At 38.0% G+C, this 21,956-nt stretch overlaps 1 protein-coding gene across 1 annotated transcript in view; it reads right to left on the bottom strand.

The window, feature by feature from the left end:
- LOC140228816 (uncharacterized) overlaps nucleotides 1–21,956 on the bottom strand; it is a 136,078-nt gene that overhangs the window by 18,800 nt on the left and 95,322 nt on the right. Inside the window, exons 21-25 of the mRNA XM_072309089.1 lie at nucleotides 21,726–21,797; nucleotides 17,236–17,289; nucleotides 15,564–15,607; nucleotides 14,634–14,664; nucleotides 14,273–14,346 (exon numbers count right to left, since the gene is read on the bottom strand). Of these exons, the coding sequence (XP_072165190.1) occupies nucleotides 14,273–14,346; nucleotides 14,634–14,664; nucleotides 15,564–15,607; nucleotides 17,236–17,289; nucleotides 21,726–21,797 (275 nt within the window). The remainder of the gene's footprint in view (nucleotides 1–14,272; nucleotides 14,347–14,633; nucleotides 14,665–15,563; nucleotides 15,608–17,235; nucleotides 17,290–21,725; nucleotides 21,798–21,956) is intronic.

The following is a 21,956-nucleotide window of genomic DNA, read 5'->3' as shown; positions in this document are numbered from 1 at the left end:
GTAGCTATACAGTTCTCATGGCAGCATGTGTGCAAACCAAGGTTATTGATAATGTTTTGGTGGGAAGCCACTTGTATGAGATGTATTAAACTAACAATCCCACCTCATCCCTGCATGCTTGTGAATATACAGTATTCACCGCATAATCGGGACAGGTTGGGAGTAGCAAACACGGCCCCTTTAAGCGGGGTGCCCGATTTCGCGATGAGCACTCACCATACACTAACGGCATACGACATATACATTATGTAGTGCACACACACACACACACACATGCATACTGACGTACTGTACATGTACATGAAAACACAACCACGCTACCCCTCGGTGCGACCCTCTAGCTCTCCCTGCATTCTCGCAATGATGTAGAGTAATCGCAACCGGGTTCTTCTTCTGTCACCTCTCTTCGAACGCAAAATATGTGGATTAAAAGCTAGCACTTTCTTAAACATTCGTAGAATTCTTGGACACGTAGGACGTTCTGTATGAATACATATCCACAACCATGGGAAATGATTACCCAGAACTGATGTGGGAACGTCAATGAAAAGTCCTTCAATCATTCAGTCATCACGGCTTGATTATTTACTTGCCGCGATCACTGCACTGTAGTTTAGCTCGCCATAATTATATACACATGTACAGAAAAGCGAAGGCGGGCAGCGAGCTGAAATGTACGTGTAGTGGATGGACGGAGGTCAAAACACACCAGTCCGAAGCTTGCTTTGTAAGTTTGATGTAAACGACAACTGATAGGGAATCTTTGAAATATTGTTGTGGTATTTTGGTAGATTTTTTTTGTGTAAAATATCAACAAAATCAAAGATCGCTTGAAGAAAAATTGTCCCGTTTATCAGAGGTCCCCGCCCGATTATCCAGTGAAAATAACGTGCATTGGAAATGTTTCTGGGAAGCGTATGTCATTTAAGCGAGGTTCCCGATTATCAGATGCCCGATTATGCGATGAATACTGTATCATACACATGAACATTATAAAAGGGGATGGCTAGTACAGGGCTGCCATAATTGGAACTAGTTGAGAGTGAGACTCCCATAGGCCAATGCTATAATTTAGGAGTCAAAATGAGTGATATCAATAGAAATGCATGCAAATGAAATAAAGTTTTAGAGTGAGAAAGGACCAAAATGAGTGCTAGCAACTGTTCAGTGGGAGTGCTGGGGGATGATTGTTCCAATCCTTGTGGGGTAGAGTACATGTACTTTATATACCAGTCCATTGTTGTGTGAAAATTATTTGCTTGAGAATTAATGGTCTCATATTTAATTATTATTCAAGTAATGTGCAGTTCAATGTTTCCAGGTTAGCATGCCTGACAGTGACGGGGCATATACTGCACATTACTTGAATATGAGATCATTCTGAGGCAAATAATTTTCATTCAACAATAGATATATAATATACTCATAAAAGAATCCCACAAGGATTGCAACAATCACCCCTCAGCATTCCCACTGATTCCCACTGATCAGTTTGGTAATACAGGCTATCCCCTGTAAGTATGCATTTCAGTTAATTGAAACAGGTTTGTTTAGTATTTGTTTGTTCATGTGTTTGCTTGTTTTGGTGATCATGGAAATTTGACAGAACTCCACAGTAACATACCCAGTTTCATGTTGATTGTGAAGTTAAGGCAATTTAGATGATTTTGATAATTTACATGTGAATGCATATGCTGGAAGCTTAATAAGAATTATAGTGAGCTGCATGGTTTCTTTATTGTCCTAGAAGCTGCCTCTAAAAACCCACTTCTTACGTATAGACATACAAATGTCAGGATACTCTTTTGCTCAGGCGTACATATAACTTAAGCTTAACAGTTGGGCCGTGGGTGTGTCATTCATGGTGCAGCAACTGATCTCTTACAAGATCAGTGATGCAGCTTGCTTGGAGCATACATAGCCCAAAAAAGCTGTATGGTGTCTTCAAGAAAGCACATTGAAACAGCATCCATATCCATGATTAATGGTAGTGCAACGATCGTATGGCATGTAGGCCTACACAGCAATAACACTGCTTTGGCAGTACCCTGTAGGCCTATGTTTTTGGTAAAAGATGATTTAATTCATCCGTTCAAAGAATAATGAGCGGGGTATTACGTAAACAGGAGAAATCAGAAATTCAAAAGAAATGGTGCAAAAGTATACTAGTGCATTAAGATAAGTACTCAATTAATGAATGAAAATTCATTAGCATTTGATGAGGACTATAAGATCACAAATGAAATTGGGATCCTTGTTCAAGCAACATAGAGACTCATACATTTGCTATGGAGAGCAATTACCTTCACATTGACATATGAAAATCATTACTCAAAGTGAACAGAGGGGCTACATTGCATCTGCAGACATTGATAACAGGAGGAAACCCATACTTGATATTCATAATCTGTATTTTTTGACATCCTTTTTATAGCTCACTGAGCTGAAGGCTCAATTGAGTTATTGCGTGTGCTCTTTGTCCAGTGTGTGATGTGCGTCATGCGTTAATTTTGTACTTTCATTTTCTTCTTGAAAACTCCATGACTGATAGTTCACCAAACTTGGCAGGTAGCATCCATCCCGAGGGGAATAGAATCTCAATTTATGCAAACGGGCACCTTAAAAAAAAAAAAAAAAAAAATAATTTATGAAGTTTTCAGGTGGAGAGGCAGTCCTATACATTGATCCAAGTGTTTTCAATTTCTTTAAAGTTTTTTTTTTTTTGTGTGTGTGTGTGTGTGTGTTTTGCGTTTTTGTTAAGAATTATTTAAACGAAAAGTGCAAAGATGATGGGATGTACCCATGATTTTTTTTTTTCTTTTTTTATGTCTAGAACGTCTGGTATTATTTTATAGAAAGCTGAGTTTTTTTTTAAGTCACCTTGATATGAGGTCCTCATCCTTTTCATCCAATTTAGCTATACTGCCATGTAATTGATTAATTGTAAGCCCTAGGGATCTCACTAATCTGGCTGTGGTGACAGAACAATAATGTTTGTACAGGCCTATGCCAGAATGAATGTATTTGCAAAAGTTAAGGGTCCCTTTAAGACAACCAAACTTGGTGGCACACAGAGTGTATGGTGCACACAGCAAAGTGCAGATACAGTGGGCTAATGTTACTTTACTCTCCCCTGACCAAGGTGACATTCTTTTTGACCCCTGAACTGTACAGGGGCAAAAGTTAAATACTTTCCCCACAATACAACATACACTGGACACTCACAGAGCTACCAAGTCTCACGCATTCTGCGTGAGACTCGAGCATTTAGGGTCTGTCTCACGATCTCACGCATGGCACCCATTTTTCTCACGCATCTGGTGAAGTCTGCAATTTGGGCCAAAAATAAGGAGCATAGCTCAAAGGATTAAAGTGATAGTTGCAATTGAAGGTATATTTCCCTTTTGCCTTTCAAAATTAGTAAAAAACAGTCACTAAAGTATGCACCAGATCGCATCATTAAAAGCTAATAATTTAAAAAAGCTCCCTACCATGGGAGTGGGACACCCTCCTCGTTCCCGTGCGCATGCGCGCGAGCGCCGAGACGCCAAGTCATAAAAATCTCACTCATAAAAGTTTTTTGAACTTGGCATCTCTGCACTCATTGTGAACATACAACTTCCTGCATTGAGAAAGTATAGTGTCCAGGGCCCTTTTCATGAAACTTGTTATGAGTGCCAAATTGCAATTATAGCTGTTGTAATGAAATCCCTACATGATTGGATTGGCGCAGAACAAATTTGTCACAGAAATGTGGTAGTTATATGTCACGGATAACAAGTTTTGACTTAGGACCCCTGATTAAGAATATTGTTAACAGGTTCCATACTTTAGTTGCTAAAAATTTTTCAGTTACCCCTTTTTCCTTTAATAGCAGAGTTCTAAACTGTTTTGGCATTGTGATATTGTTATGCCCTAAAATTGAAATCAATATTTTCTATTAACTAATATTTCTGGTGCCACTTCCGGGTTTCATTGCAGTATTTTCTTTTTATTTTCTTTGTTTTTAACGAAAATTAAAGGGGGGGCGTGCGCCGGTTGCGCCCCCCTCTGGATCCACCACTGGTCGCGTTACCTTCTTTTCATTAATAACATGGCCTAATATACAAAGGGTTGGGTAAGCAGAGACTCCATACCCTCCCGTTTTCGACTGGAGATCTCCCACAGAAAACCCATTTTCGCAAAATCTCCCATTCTCCCGATTGAGATTTGATTTCTCCCGCCCTGGCTCTGTGTCTCCCGGTGGAAAGGATTTCTTACTTATAGCTATCGTATGTTGAAAAAATAAGCCTTAGATAGCACCAGAGAACATCTAAAACCCTAGGAACTTCGCGCTTCGCACACATCAACTTGGAGTGTCCCGTTTGTTAGGGGCTTCGGGCGGGAGAATCTCCAGATCAGAAGGTGCTTGGGGTTGGAGTCTCTGGGTAAGGTCAGGTCATCGAATGCAAAGTACATTGTATGCTGCTTCCGGCCACCCAAGAAAGGGTATGTGATTGCAGTCTGATTAGTAAAACTTTTTTTCTTTTTTTTTCAATGTTTTTCTTGAAGAAAACACATGACATACAAACAAGAACAAAACACTACATGCATTATAATTTGATACAAAATATCAAACAAGGCCTGACATTAAAGACCTAATAAAATGGTTTGGACATTTTTTTCTTAATGATGTAATAATATTAAATGTTAAATTCTAAGTAATTCTATGGTCTTGGGGATTTTTTACTGTTCTGAATTTTGTTCTACATTTGTTAACATAATGGATGCAATTTCCTCGGTTTTGGAAAACTTTCTACACTTTGGCACTATCACTTCTAAATTGTGATGACGTCTAAGAACGGAGTCGTCGATATTGATTGTCTGGTTGATAGCCAGCGAGCTAGCAAGGCTATGCTAGCGCAGCACAGCGACAGCCGGCCGGCGGCTAGCGCTGGCGGGGGAGCGAGCTAGCGAGCACATAGCAGGCGCTGCACTATTGTCATTGGCTAAGCCTTTAGACAAGAGAATATTTAATGAATTGTATCAGATTTAATACTGCCAATAATACAGATTACAACTGTGGTACACTTGGATATCCATAATTTTCGGCAAACTCGTGAAATAGGCCCCACCACTGCGTGTCTGTACTATTACTACGGTGACTCGCCTGTTTAAATACTCGTGAATTCAGCCCCACCGTGTGGCGTTCATCGGTAGGTAAGCAGAGCGGTGGGGCTGCCTTCCATAGTCAATACTCGTGAATGCGGCGAAAATGACTTCCTAATATGTCCCTCGACTAATTTTACGGCCAATTTAACCATAAATACAACCCTCCCTAACCCTAAACCCTAGGACCTACCCTTTGCTTGCTATAAACACACGGGTACAGTGCACGCGCACTGCGGTGGGGCCTATTTCACAATAGCCCCACCACCACTGCGTGTCTGTACTAATACTACGGCGACTCGCCTGCTTTATAGGCCTAAACCTACTCATGAATTCAGCCCCACCATGGCATTCATCGGTAGATAAGCATGGCGGTGGGGCTTCCTTCCACAGTATGATTTGTAGCATAAAACGAAAACTACTCGACCAAAATTGATGATCATTCTTGGTATTGTTTTTCTTAGAAAATGGCGCATCTAAATTACTGATAACAAATATTGCAGAAATTGACCATGGGATACTGGTTAGGCCTTTTTTGTTTTTGTTTTTGGAGCCACGACCCACCCTGTACGAACATATCTTTCTTGAGTGTAACCTCTGTACTTCTCGTATTCCAAACAGGCTTTTGCTAAACAATCAGATCACAGGTGCAATGTGGCTAGCTGGGGCAAAATTAGCCCATAAAAGCTTTATACGCGTGTCTTCAAGGGGACTCATCGAAAAGAGTCCATATCACGGAATGAAAACCGTTCAAATTGATATACAGAGAGAAATAACACTTAACAAAGAATAAGAAGAGAAGATGATGGAATCATAAAAAGGGAAAATGATGATTGACAGAGGATAAAAGGGGAGGAAAGATGGAAGATGAGATGAAATAAAACAATACTGTAAATAACATGGGGGAGGAACAGTGGGAAAATATGACAAGATAATATAAAACATAATGAGACAGAATGACATATCATAGGGAAAAGGATAAAGATTAACAAGGTATAGCTCAAGGTGTATAACTCCGTGCAGACATTGCCTTACCTCAAAGATATGAAAAGAAAAATTAACTCTTGTCAGTAAGATAGAAAATTGGTGTGTTTATCTGGTTTTTTGAACAATTCCATTAAATGGTACCATTGATGACTATCATGTACAAAAAAAAACAACAACTTCAGTCTTCAAATTGCTTCATCGAACTGAAATCAGAATCAACCTCAGATGAGATAGGAATGGACAAAGAAAATGATGGATAAGCTAAGACAGACAGCAAGGAAAGAAAAAGAAAGAGCTACATCCACACAGATTGGAAGCTCATCGCCCGAAAATAAAAACCAAGAACAGCTTTTCATTTACTATGATTTTTTTTTACACTGTAGACGTTCAAATTCTTGTTAACTATCAAATAATAACAAAGAATCAAGTCAATGCTATTAAATTTCAGTATCAAGAAAAATTGAAGTTGCAACAAACGGAGACGCTGTAAGGAGTACAAACACACAACTTAGGAAAGCAGAATGGTGAAAGTAAAAGAAACACACGCACACACAAAAAAGTTAAGACTGATGTCAGAAAATACAGATTACGAATAAGTATAGGCCAACACGTACTGTAGGAATCTCCTCTTGTAAACAAAGCTTTCAGAAGCAATGTCTATAATGAATATTAGCCCCTCCGTCCACTTTGAATCATGATTTTTAGGTCAGCCTGAGGGTAAAAACATTAAATGTATCTCCATAACAGTTATTAGTCATTCATGAATTCAAATACGAATTGGATTTTGGACACGACACATCTTTGCTGCATTGTTTAAACAATTGGGATCCCCATTTTGAATGCTAATGCCTTCATAATATTTGTGAATTCAGCACTCATTTTGTACCCTAGTAGTGTACAATTTGCACCATTCTCATAGTTCCAATTTATTCTCCTGTTAGTTACCCAAACCATTATTTTTTGAAATATTTAAATCATTTTTCACCAAAAGCATATTGCCAAACAATGTTTTGATACAAGGCATATGTTTATTACAGGCCGATAATGGATATGGATGCTGTTTTCAATTTGTCTCCTTGAAGACACCATACAGTATTCTGGGACTACTAATTTCGCCACAGCAAGCCGCACTGCGCCCGCGACCTGCCTGTTCAGTGAAAGCACACTGACATATGAAAAAATGCAAAAGAGTATCCTGATATTTGGAATAGAGTAACATCACAAGTGGTTTAATTTAACCAGGTTTAAAAAGGACCAATTACTGGGAATTAAAGTTATATTTGCGACAGGACAATAGCAAAACCATGTTTATCTCTATGTAAAATATCAAAATCAAAATTGCCTTTATCTTCACAGTTATCCTTAAATTGGGTATGATTATGTAGTTCTGTCAAATATCCATGAACACAGGCCATCTCCAAAAACAAGCCCACAAAAAATAAACACGTTTCAGTTGTGTTTCATGACGTGTATAAATTTCCATGATCGCCATGATCACCAAAGCAAGCAAACACATGAACTAACAAATACACTGTACTAAACAAACCCGTTTCAATTAACTGAAATGCATACTTACAGGGGATGGCTACTCTTACCAAACTGATCAGTGGGAATCAGTGGGAATGCTGAGGGGTGATTGTTGCAATCCTTGATCATCCCCCAGCATTCCCACTGATTCCCACTGAACAGTTACTAGCCATCCCCTTTAATGTTCAAGTGTATGATACAGAACTGTATATCCACGAGCAGGGATGAGGTGGGATTGTTAGTTTAATATATTTCATACAAGTGGCTTTGTCCCACCAAAACATTGTCTATTGCCTTGGTTTGCAGACACACTGCAATGAGAACTGTACAGCTACAATGTAGTGCAGGCACTGAGCTAAGTGTGTCTGAATTACCACATTCCACTCACTGAACCCTCTGCGGATTTGGCAGTTGGCTAGGTCTTGACCTTTTCTGACCCCTGCACTGATGGACATAGGCCAGACATCGTTCCACACTTTCTATCCCCACAATATAAATCCTCTGAAACCAGCATGTATATGTTGCTCATCGTGAACATGGCCATCTGAAGAAGAGCACTCGCCATAAGATGACGACTGTGATAAGAGAGCGGTGTCCTGACTCACAAATATTGTTAAACGGATTTCATAGTAGTTTGTACAACTGTAAGTCTATCCCATATTCTCTTGTAAACTGTTCACTTCACAGGATGTGGCCAGTGGTGCACTGGATGGCGATCATGCAATGATTAGGAGCTGTGCATAAACATTTTGATTGAGTGTCCAGAACTATATCCTTTTTTGAGTTGTGAGCATTTGACTTACTTGTGTTTGTCAATGACGTTATTTGGACTGTACGTATTAAATGTTTGTGCGATACCTGGTACTGGCCCTATAACTTTATATAGCTTTCTTCTGATCAATATGCATGCGGGAATGTTGTTGCAAAATATTACATTGATTGTGTACCGGTAGTTACAGTTCTTGCTTTACCATTACACGTAAATTGCATTAAATGATAATGTTCCACTTCATGTGCATGCTGTGTAGTGTGCAAAATATTCAAACTTGTTACGCATAATGCAAAGCCTAGCACATACAAACTTTGCATGTGCAAGGCCATGTATGGCTAATTACTGTATGTAAGTATGTTCACACACTCACACACACACCACAAGCAGGGCTATCTATCAATAGCCGAATACAATCCAGTTCTCAGGTGCGATATAGAAAATATAGGAGAAGCATAGGCCTAAAGGCTGCGTTTATCATCTTTCCGCGAATTACAAAAAGGCTTTCCATGCATGCCCACTATTAAAAGTCGTTTCCAAAGCCCTGTGATAAACGTCTTCCAGAAAAGTTGCGTTTATTAACTCATAGCAAATAGTATACATAGCTAGGCTAAGAGGGTGTATACTCTCGCGATTTCACACAAAAATGGATGTAGTACGCCATGGGGCCTCACATGGAGCCCAACGGCAGCCATTTTAATAATGAAACCGCAAGCTTCATAACATGTGAGCCTATGGAGGGAATCCTACCTTCCTTTCATTTTCTTCATTTTAAGGAGACACATCACAGCGGTAAAACTGCGTATCAGGCTTCAAAATATCAGCAGAAGTATATTTTCTGTTGATACATTAAAAAAAATTTGAAGTAATGTCACTACTTTTCAATCTGTAGTGCATCAAAGTTTGTGTTTGAGCTGAGAAACGCCATCTATCTCTTTCTCTCTTGTTTTCATTGTCTTTTACGGGCAATTCCATAATTACAAACGTACATTTCATACACTTTAAAAAGCTCTAACAACTAGACTTGATTTCATTCACAAGATTTGATACTTTTAATTTCTAACATCCATCTCGAAGGTAAAGTGATCACAAAATTATATTCAATATGATCAATACTTTGACCTTGATATGATGAAAATAGGGCCATTACAGACATACTCGCATGAGTTGAAATTTCTGACATTGGAATGTAAAGTGGAAAACTCTGTGAATTGTGGGGTACTTTCCAGCAAATTCATTCTTTTCATTTTCAATTAGATGTTAAACAACCCAAAAGTGCAGAAAGTAAGAATTATTATTTTTTTTTTAAATTGGCAATTAATTGCACCCTTTTTGTGTTACGGACGTACAGTATTTTACAGACGTACAAAAGTTCCATTACAGACGTACGTTTTGAAATCGTTATTAATTTTATTATTTTGATGGATTTATTTTAAGATCCCTTTACCAGAATTCAGTGACTTCTCATGCTGTAGGGTCTTAATCTTAATAATTTGAGATGACAATCACATTTTTTTTTACTGAAATCTGCAAAAACCTTCCCCAAATCATCACCTTGCATACAGTTCATGCTTCACTGAGCAACAGGATGATTACATTATCCAAAGAAATATCCTTTCATGGTAAATTAGCTTGTCAGTTGGTCATGTTGTAGCCTATTTCATTTTGACAAACAAATTATTGTCTAGAATATTAATTTGTAGAAAAGAAATTAATTCAATATTGGAATCAGATTTAATTAATGCCACCATATAACTATCTAGGGATCCTTTGCTCACGTATGCAGTACACACAAAGCAGTGCAGAAATGGTTTGCGCCATACATGAAAAATTGATGGTGTAGGCCTACTATATTTTGCAAGCATTTCAAACAAAATCCTATCAAACATATCTCAATTGTAGACTCTATACCTGATCAAAGTTTTGAAATAAATAAAAAAATAGATACATTTGTACATAAAAACAAATTGACAGCAAACTATCATGATCACCAGAATAATAGTCTTAATGTGGATTTTGAAAATGTGGATTTTGAAAACACATCATGGTGTCCCTTGCACTATGAATTGTGAGTATTTCAAAAATCTTCTATTTCTCAGCATGTTAAAGACAAAATTATACTGGTTTGTATGGTTAAAATTGAAGTAATAATTTCACTTTTTGGGGGGTATTAAAAATAGTGTAACATGGAATGATTGAGATATTAATGGATGAAGGACATAATTTACAGAGCAAAGAGTTTGAATGCGAGTCCCAGACTCCAGCTACGTGTAAACTGACCACGATTGCCATCAACTGTTTGTAGTGTGATTTTTCTGGCAGTGTTTTTTTGTGTGTTTTTTTGTTTGTTTGTTTTTTTGTTTTGTTTTGTTTTTGAGGAAAATATTTGATCTGGTGATCTGGTGACCACTTGCAGGATGCTTGACATTGATCCTGAGATTCCTGCCCTTAGTGCCCCTATTTAAAGAACCTCACCAGGAAATGTTTCCATGTGATATTCATCTAAAACACTAAATCCCCAACATTCACATCAAGTTTATCATTCACTGACGTGTCATCTTCAGGTTTCTCATCTAGACTGACAATGGAATCATAAATCTTAAACCTGTCTAATTGGACTTTCCTGTATTCTAAAGCATTCAATGGTACTTTTGATACTCACATTATGCTCCTTATATACTAGTAGGCCTAATGACTGTGTGAGCATTTGGTACAGGTACAGCTATTTGCAAATAGGGGTGCCTTTGAATCCAACTTCTCTCTCAGTTGATATCATTTCCTTTAGTAATCACATCTTTAGTGGGATTCTTAGTATTTCTACCTCATAGGTTGTTTGTGGGGTTGATGTAGCTGCCCGCCCATTTTACACATATATATGTCATGTATCTCCAAACTGCTCTTTTTTTTTCTCTTTTTTTTTTTTTTTTTTTTTTTTTACAGTACTCACTATCTTGTCCATCCACTGAGAATACACTTTCGTTGTACACCCTTACCATGACAAAAAGCCACTTTATCATTATCTGCATTGATAGTTTCCTTGGAACTACTTTTGTATCAAGGAAGACTTGGCTTGAACTGGGTATGGGTACATCTGAAACCACATGGATTGTTGGTAGTTAAAGGTATTTTTTGTTTAATCCTAATCAAGATACAAGCTTGTATGTTCCATATGTATCTACATGTATAGATGTTTTGCTTGTGTTGTATAGCTCATCTGACACAGTAACAATGCTCTTTGTTTTACTCTCTGTCTCCTGATACACCGTGGCCAAAAGATGAGAGATCTATGCAATTTAGCATTTCCATATACTTTAGGTCTTTCTCGGAAATTTTGAATATGTGTGCAATGCGATTTACAAAACAACAACAAACAAACAAAACAAACAAACAAACACTGCTAATTAGTTTGATTAACAAGTATTCCAACTTAATCGTAGTTATCAAGATGTTCCATGCTACCTTTCAATTAAATCACAAATAAACATCAGAAAATAAAATCAACAAATCAATCCTCATGAAATTGTAAAGCTCACATACAGTCACACTATGTGTCTGTTACAGATGTACACTTTTTAACAATAATTGACTACTTAATTATTACAAAGCAGAAGTTTCTTTATGAGTGTTTCGGAAGAGGGTTATGACCTTGCTTTGCATTTAATTAGTGTGTTCTTCTTTACTGAGTGCTTAATTTGTAAAACTTAAAGAAAAAACGTTTTTTTTTTGTTACGGACATACATGGCCCAATGGGCTAAAATCAACGATTAGTACAGAGTAATTACACAGGTAAAATTGATTGTCACTGATAAATGTTTGTTCACTTATCTAAACTCTTCATACACAAAACCAAGAGTGATAATTTCACATTTACTGAAGGAAAATATGATGAAAACAATTAGAATAGCCTTTTGGAGATCAAAATGCACCTAACATTTTCTCTTGTTTGAAAAGGATTTTGTGATGTATGCCAGGTTCGCTTTTTGGCAAACCTGGCAACCAGGTTTGCTTTTTGGCGAATCTGGCGGCAAGGTTCGCTTTTTGGCGAACCTGGCGGCCAGGTTCGCTTTTCAGGTTCGCTTTTTGGCGAACCTGGCGGCCAGGTTTGCTTTGTGGCGAACCTGGCGGCCAGGTTCGCTTTTTGGCAAACCTGGCAGCCAGGTTCGCTTTTTGGCGAACCTGACGGCCAGGTTCGCTTTTTGGTGAACTTTGCAACCAGGTTCGCTTTTTGGGGAACCTGGTGGCCAGGTTCGCTTTTTGGCGAACCTGGTGGCCAGGTTCGCTTTTTGGCGAACCTGACGGCCAGGTTCGCTTTTTGGCCAACCTGGCAGCCACGTTCGCTTTTTGGCAAACCTTGCAGCCAGGTTCGCTTTTTGGCGAACCTGGCAGCCAGGTTCGCTTTTTGGCGAACCTGGCGGCTAAGTTCGCTTTTTGGCGAACTTTGCAGCCAGGTTCGCTTTTTGGCGAACCTGGCGGCTAAGTTCGCTTTTTTGGCGAACTTTGCTTTTTGGCGAACCTGGTGGCCAGGTTCGCTTTTTGGCCAACCTGGCAGCCAGGTTCGCTTTTTGGCGAACCTGGCGGCTAAGTTCGCTTTTTGGCGAACCTTGCAGCCAGGTTCGCTTTTTGGCGAACCTGGCGGCCAAGTTCGCTTTTTTGGCGAACTTTGCAGCCAGGTTCGCCTTTTGGCGAACCTTGCGGCCAGGTTCGCCTTTTGGCGAACCTGGCGGCCAGGTTCGCCTTTTGGCGAACCTGGCGGCCAGGTTCGCCTTTTGGCGAACCTGGCGGCCAGGTTCGCTTTTTGGCAAACCTGGCAGCCAAGTTCGCTTTTTGGCAAACCTTGCAGCCAGGTTCGCTTTTTGGCGAACCTGGCAGGGCAGCCAGGGTTCGCTTTCTAGCGAACCTGGGAGCATCATTTTCAGTAGAAAATGCCATTTTTTGCACATTGATGGATCAATTTTTAACAAATTTTTCCCAAAATCGAGTGCTTTTTTGTAGACTGTTTCGGAAAGTCTCTTTTTATTTTGGACTGGGTTATCAGCTATGTACTTGGAATATTGTATGACAGACACATGCAGGAAGACATGAGGTCTATTCTGAGAAATGATTAAGATTCAAGGTATTCCAAGGTCAAAGAATACTGTCATCTATTTCTTCTTTCTTTATCGTTATTGTTAGCATGGAGTCTTGTCTCCCATTTTTCAATTTGATTTCACGGCTTACCAGTACTTCTTGATACATGAACAAGTTTATGAACTTGGTAAAACACTATGGCCCGAGTTCACGAAGGTGGTACAAATGAAACCATGGTTTAAACCATGGACAAAAACCATGGAGCGCCAAGTGTCGCATGGAATATTTCGTTGCGAAATCAGTCATTTCGTCGATGAAATGATTATTTTGTAACAAAATGACATTTTGTAGCTAAATGAATATTTCGTCCACGAAATGATAATTTCGTTAACAAAACGGTCATTTTGTTGACGAAATCGCCAATTTCGCAACGAAATATTCCGTGCGACACTTGGCGCTCCATGGTTTTTGTCCATGGTTTAAACCATGCTTTCATTTGTACCACCTTCGTGAATTCGGGCCATTGATTCTAAAGCTTTGACAGACCCTGAATACTATATTATACTGTCAACACAATCTTGACAAGAAAAATTGCATTTTCATGTATTTTCTTTTTTTGCATTGCATTATTCACATAACAATGTGTATGCAAGCCCTGTTTACTAAATTGGTAAATTGGGTTCCACTACAGTACGACAGCTAAAGCTACTTGTTTGTCCTTATCTTGACACAGTGCAGTCATGATACTTTGAGCAATAATAGTCCTCAGTTTACCTTGCTAGCATCAGTGGCTGTTGGTCCATTACTATTATCAGAGCTTCCGTTCTGAGGATGTGACCGAGAAAGACCTGTAACAATGAAAAATTAGCAGCAGAAAGATAAACACATGGTTGAAGACAGGTACAATATTAGATAACTGATAATACTCATCATAAAAATTCTTGCCAAAAAGTTGTTCAGTCTATAGTGCAGTACAAGAAACATTAGTGTAATTCTCTTTAAAAAAAAAAAAAAAAAAAGGTGTCCTTTGGGACAATGACCTCACATTTAAAAAAAGCTGTATTTTCTTACAGATTAATTCAATTTTAAACAAAAGCTACACAGCAGAATGAAGTGGTGGCATTATTGTACTTACTTGGGCTAGTAGGTCCTCTGTCTGACTTGTCCTAGAGAATTGAATTTCAGAGAAAAAAGAATGATGAAAATAACAGAAGACATAATCATTTCAAATTGGAATTTCTAATAATAATCTTCCTTGCATAGTCTTATCCTGGTCAAAATGGATGAACACAGCACACTTAAAATGACATAACTGCAAACTCATGTCGTAGTCTCATAATTATTTTCTCTCACACCTACATCTCTTTAACTACAGCTAATGAATTGATATGAAAAACCTGTATGAGAAAGATACATTGAATTCACAAAAGTAGGTGATCGTACATTAATTATATGATATATTGGTTCTCATATCAGCATTATCCACCAGTTTAGCTAGGGATTAGAAATATTACACATTAAAGATTGTGACAGTAATGTTTGGCTATTCTGAAGAGAATTAGGAGAACATACACATAAACTGTCAAGAACACAAAGGCTTCTAAATCACACACTATACACAAGCAATGACTTATCATGTACATATATTCATGTATTTATATATTCATATATTTACTATTCATATATTGATATCTTCATATAGTTATATATTGAGATATATTCATATATCTGTATTTCTATATAAGATTTTTTGTTATTTGTTTTTTAAGTTCAAATAGTCCCAGCAAGTGATGCACTTACAATAATACTTTGTAGATAATAGAATAAACTCATCAAACATTGTGGATTAAAAGATTTAATCTCAAGGAAACTGCTTGGAAAAGACACAAACTTTTAAAAAAATGGACATAATGGTATAAGGAAATAACTTCTGGTACAGAGTGGTTATTTTCATAACAATAACTTTGCAGACAGGAGCTGAAATAAAGTATCAAACACAGTAATAGGTTATCGACCCTTACTAAAACAAATGACTTCATACACTAAAAGTATTTTTGCTACTCACAGGTACATTTAACCTTTGACCTCTGTCAGCATGCTGGGGTATTCCTGTAATTGATTGTGGTGAATCAAAACAAAACATATCTCATAAAATCCAAAGGTATATGTAGATCAACAGTGGTAAAAACGTGATCATTTAATTTACATGTAGGAATAAAATATTAGCAATTACTGTGCATGACATCAGAGAATTTATATTAAAGTACAACAATATATCAACAGAATTTCTGAACAGAGTGTAATTTCCAAAAGCATTCAGTTGTACATCTATCGAGCATCCTTAGCGTAAGGCGACATTGTGGAAAAGTCATCCCTCAGCTGTTCCTGTGATTGGAATGAGGACAGTTTCTCATCAATGCTCCTTTAGATGGTCAACATATCTGTATGATTACCATTGTTAAGCACAGCACAGCACAGCACTCATGGTAGCTGAGTACAGCTAATGCATGAAAGTATGCCTAACATGAGAGTTAAAGTCTTGCACGTGGTATACACCAAATAAAACAGAAACACAATGTATTTAAAGTTTGTGACATAATCAGTGGGTGCTGTTGACACTTTAGTGTAGAACGGAAGACTACTTATACTAGATGACATTAGGATGAGGGAAAATGGACGAGCACAAATAACAATGGCCGTGGTAGAAATTGAAATGTAAGCCAGTTGATTTGCTAATAGAACAGCAACAGATTTAGGGTGGAAACAGAAAGAGCATACGCATGGGCAGAGGAAAGAAAGGGAGGATAATGTGAATGATTGAGAAAGAAAATGAATGGAGAGAGAAAGACAGAGAGTGGAGACAGTGAGAGAGTGGTGTCAGTGAGAAGTGTAGACTGTCAGGGGATGGAGATGGTAAAAAGGGTGGAGTCAGTGAGAGGGTGGAGTTAGTGAGAGGGTGGAGTCAGTGAGAGGGTGGAGTCAGTGAGAGGGTGGAGACAATGAGAGGGTGGAGTCAGTGAGAGGGTGGAGTCAGTGAGAAGTTGGTGTCAGTGAGAAGGTTGAGTCAGTGAGAGGGTGGAGTCAGTGAGAGGGTGGAGTCAGTGAGAGGGTGGAGACAATGAGAGGGTGGAGTCAGTGAGAGGGTGGAATCAGTGAGAGGGTGGAGACAATGAGAGGGTGGAGTCAGTGAGAGGGTGGAGTCAGTGAGAGGGTGGAGTCAGTGAGAGGGTGGAGTCAGTGAGAGGGTGGAGTCAGTGAGAGGGTGGAGACAATGAGAGGGTGGAGTCCGTGAGAAGTTGGTGTCAGTGAGAAGGTTGAGTCAGTGAGAGGGTGGAGACTGTTAAAGGATGAGGATGGAGACTGTGAAAGGGTGGTGTGAGTGAGTGGGTGGAGTCAGTGAGAGGGTGGAGACAGTGAGAGGTGTAGACTGTTAGAGGGTAGACTCAGTGAAATGTTGCAGGCAGTCAGATGGAGAAGACAGTGAGAAGGTTGAGATAGCGGGAAAAATAGAACATTTAGAGGGTGGAGTAAATGGTTATGGAAATAATTTATATAGGCTGGGGAATGAGAAGGCATTGAACGTGTGAGGAAGGGTACCAAGGGGGTGGTGAAAACTAATGGCCAATATGACATATGGTGAATGTTCATACTTATATATCTGAAGCAGCAATAAAGAGAGGACTTTACTGAGAGTTAAAAAAAAATGGAAGCAAATCACTAAAATGTGAATGAAATACCATATGTATTAGCAGACACAGACCGCAGGGCTAGCTCCTTGTGAGGCTTTGTAGCTATGAACATGAAGATTGGGAGGTTTCCCAAAGCAAAGGTGAAGATACAAAAATATAGATTAGTGGCGCCAAAGCAATATGGGGAAATAATCTTGTGAAACATGGAATGGAACTGAAATGATTGCTGACAAAACACCTTTAAGCACATTTTGTCTACTACTAAGAATAACCCAAAATATCATTGAAACTTTATTCACCTCCCAACAGCAAGAAAAGAAAAAGAAAAATCAGAAAATAAATAAAATGAAGTAGCTGTCTTTTGACCTATTTCTGGAAGTGTATGTTTTTACTTTCAAATTGATGATAAAAGGGTCACATTATACTTCTGTTAATTTGGAAGTTTGAAACTCTAGACCCTGCAAATAGGCATTTTACAAATAATATGAGCAACATATGAACATAAATGTGTTTGACTTTGTAGCACCAATAAGCTTATACAAAATAACTGAGAACATCACAAATAATGATTGGGTGGATACTTTTACTGGATTAAAAAATATGTAGAAAATCTTAGAATTCCTTATGGATATAAAATGTTTCTACATATGTAGGCAAAACACATTCATGAGCACAAACACAGACACATCAAGAATTGACATATTTCAGGACAATAAGTGGTATTGTTAACTAATTGACAAGCAAGTAATAAATTATTACAAATACTTCCTCTGGGCAGATTCATTAATATTTTTGTCATATATCATAAAAGAAGACAAAAACAGACATACAAAAAGATGCATCATGCTTGTAAGCTTATAAATGCGGGTTATAAACACAGGAAATTTGTTTTTTCTTCAGTTAGGTTGCACATGCACAGTTTTTTGTATCCCCCACCCCCTCCCCTTAAAACTTTTATTACCCTAACTTGTACAACTGCAAATCTTCCAAATTGTGGGACTACATGTGAAGTATGGGACACTTTGGTTTCTATAATGTGGAAATTATTCATAAATTCTATATTGGTTGGTTCCCAATATTTTTTTGTGTGTGTTGTTTTAGAACTTGAAATCTAGTCCACACAATAGCATGCATGCGTGCATGAACTCTATATAAAAAATCGCTCATTGCACAAACAACTAGCTAAGCTCAATCAGCTTCAAGTGCATGAAAGAAGCAGAAGTGATGATTTTGAACTTTTTGCATGTTTTATAACTTTGATTCACATGAGATTAAAACAAACCATTATGGAATGAATCAGGAAAATATAAGGCAAAGACATGTTAACTTGATAAACTTACATTGAGGGAAAAGTAAGGACAATACCATTGCACCTCACATCCAAGATAAAAGAACTATTCAGTTGATTAAATCTGGTAGCATTTTCCTATTTCTATTTATCAATTTCCTTTAGCAACAGTCATTATGAAATTACCATCTAAACAATTCATACTGCCATCATAAATTATTCTGCAGCTTCACTAAGTGAAAATTACACATGCGTTTAGTGGCCATTTGCAAAACAAAAACTCTATATAGAAATAGATACTGCATAAAGAAATAATTAAAAAAAATGCTGTTTTCACACACAAGTAATGTGTTGTGGCAGAAGTTTTTTATTTAAAAAGGAGCTCCCATCACAATGAAAGGGAAACTGAATAAGTGAATGAACAAACAGATAAAAACAAAACAAAATAAAACAAACAATACAAAACAAACAAATGAATGAAGGAATGGATGGATGGATTTATTGATAATGAATTGATGAATTATTTAACTTTATGTATCGATTCATTTATTGCTTAAAAATACTGATAAATAAAGATCTGATGACTAAATAAATGAAAGGATTACTAAATAAGAGCCCAAATGGGAACCCAGACTTGGCAAGTGATGCAGACCAGAACACACTATGGTAATGATCTCTACAGCGGACAGGGGGACACAATGACTGAGACCAAAATTCACAAACTGGAGTTACCGCCAAGACAGGAGCAAGACCAAGACTTGCCTATCGCCCCCAGGCAATGCTTCGGCCCTGTGGAATCTAAAACAAATGCCTGAAACTGTAAATGTAGGTAGTTTTTGTGCATTTCGTATAACATGAAATGAGCACAAGAATAAAAGCGCAACATTTTTTTTTGCTTACTGTTTTGCTTTTTCTTTGTTGCTTTTTGTAGTTTTCTTCTTATTTGCTAGTCTTGTAGCATGAGCGAATTTGCTGTCATAATGTCATGTACATTATAGTATGTACTCCCAAAGCCATTAATCACAGCAGTTTGCTGTTTTAAGTGCTTAGTCAATTGTTGTGACTGTCTGCAAAACTCATCTCATGGGACTGAGCACCAAAAGTCCCTTGTGCAAAAATTTCTGCTTTTACAGCAAACTGACAAAGTCATACCAGTTTTTTTCCCTGGATGTTTCGGCCTTGAGAAACTCTCACATTGGGAAGGAAGCATTCTTTGTTGCAATCATGGTTTTCATTGTTCATTTTTCTGGATATGTGAGCAGCAAATTAGATTGATTTGGTGACTTGTTGGCGTGAAAGTGGAACATGGAAGAAATCCGGTTCCATCCAAGTTGCCTCAGTCTATTGAGTTTCTTTTTGATTAATTACTTACAATATTCCCAACTTCAGAACGAGTCTTGAAAAATCATAATGAAGTTGTCTTGGAACAGTTTAGTGATAGTACTGGTTGTAGTAGTAGATTAAAAGTAGTTATTAGAGGGACAGTACTTATAGTAGTGGTAATAATAGAAATGGTAGTTTCTATAGTTGCAGCAGTAGTTTAACAGTGGCAGTGGAAGAAATGTGAGTAATAGTAGTTGTAGCAGAGCAGTAGTTGTTGGAATAGTAGTATTAGTAGCAGTAGCAGTAGTAGTAGTAACAGTATATTTGCAATCCCCATTGTAACTGCAGCTATTGTTTTTGTTGTTCCTGCCATAGAAGTAACAGTTATAGTATCTTCAGCAGTGGTAGTAATAGCAGCACTTGTAGAAATAATAACTGTAGTAGGGGAAGTTGATGTAGTGGAAGTAGTATGTAGTAGTAGTAGTAGTAGTAGTAGTGGTAGTAGTAGTAGTAGTAGTAGTAGTAGTAGTAGTAGTAGTAGTAGTAGTAGTAGTAGTAGTAGTAGTAGTAGTAGTAGGGTAGTCATAACAAATATGAAATATTTCTTTTGATAAGTAGAAGTGGTAGATATGGATATATCATTAGAACTACAATTAACAGGAGTATAGTGGAACAAGTTAAGTATCATTTATACTTATTACTGAATTTCAGATCTAACATTGTCACAGATGATGTACACAAGAGGGATAAAAATCATGGGAAGAAAAATTTCATATTGTTAAAGAAATCAAGATAAAAGTGTGGTAATGGAAGCTGGTATTGAGGAAAATAACAGTGTGAATAAAGCCTGGCCATTAATGGTAAAACATTTGATGTGATTTAATGTGGCTAGACTGAAATGAAAAAGAACTTCTACTACTGGCTCCAAGTGCTACAAAAGCCCAAATTGGGCCTACATGTATAAGACAGGTATAGACCAATACGGACCTTACGGACCTTACAAACATGGGTCTCGATGGTCTAAACTTTGCGTGTAAATACACACAAAGTTTAGACCGTCGAGACCCATGTTTGTAAGGTCCGTAAGGTCCGTATTGGTCTATACCTGTCCTAAAACCCTAGCTCTATGCTAATGCATTAGATTGAGACCAGCAAATAAGTATGCAGTACCATGTGCTGTGCATGTTCACAGTAAAAGTGTAATTTGCTATTGGTATGTCTCTTCATTATGAAGTGCAGATGTAACCTAGGTTTTATCAGCATGTGGTGAGTCAGTTTGGAGCCCTTTCATTTCAGTCTGCCTATTCAAAAATGCAGTTTTGTTATGTTACATTTTGCTGCTGGAATGCACAAAGCTTTAAAATTTAAACAGCTTTGAGAACTGATGTTAGCATTTTGCATTTCAGCTGCTATGGCAATTTGGCAAGTTCAGTCAAAAATGTTGCCAATTTGAGAGGTGTTAGTACCTGGAGGGCATGCTTTTCCAGGCAGAACAAAACCAGGTCCAAGGTAAGAGAATTGTTTACTTCCAAGTGGGGATAGCGGATCTGAATGACATGCAGAAAAATAAATCGATATTTATTTCGGGAAAACCAAACAAAATAGAACATTACAAAGCAACAGAGACAGACCAATTCAGGTAACAAGGATACATGTCAAGACTGTTAGATACAAAAGATTTTGGAACTGCAATAACTGCAAAATTATTGTTTACAATGCACTCCCAGAATATATAGTGAAAGATCATGCAAAATGTCATCATATGACAGAAATATTAGTAACATATGTTGTCCAGTTGACATCAAAAACTGACACTGCTATACAAACAAATGGTCAGAAAAACTTTCACAAAACATGACAACAAGAAGCACTTTGAGAGTCATGCATCTCATTAGCATTCTGATCACAGCAAGACGAGAGGATTTACTCAGTGACGTGAAGCCCGTGGTGGCGACAGGCTCGGATCTTGCACGGAGACGGCGCCCTCCCTGTTGAGAAGCTGTTCGAGAGTGACATTTGGGTGGGGAGATAAAAACCAAGGAGCTTTACGTTGGGTTGTCCTCACTGTTACCACTGCCATTAAATCCACTCATTTTAAACAAAATGCTCAATGCAGCACATCAAGTCGAGAGAATGCAAGTACTTGTTGGCGTGAAAC

The sequence above is a fragment of the Diadema setosum genome, chromosome 5, assembly GCF_964275005.1.
Source record: "Diadema setosum chromosome 5, eeDiaSeto1, whole genome shotgun sequence".
NCBI lineage: Eukaryota > Metazoa > Echinodermata > Echinoidea > Diadematoida > Diadematidae > Diadema > Diadema setosum.
The sequence above is the reverse complement of the archived record's forward strand: the minus strand, read 5'-3'. Positions and strand labels throughout refer to the sequence as shown.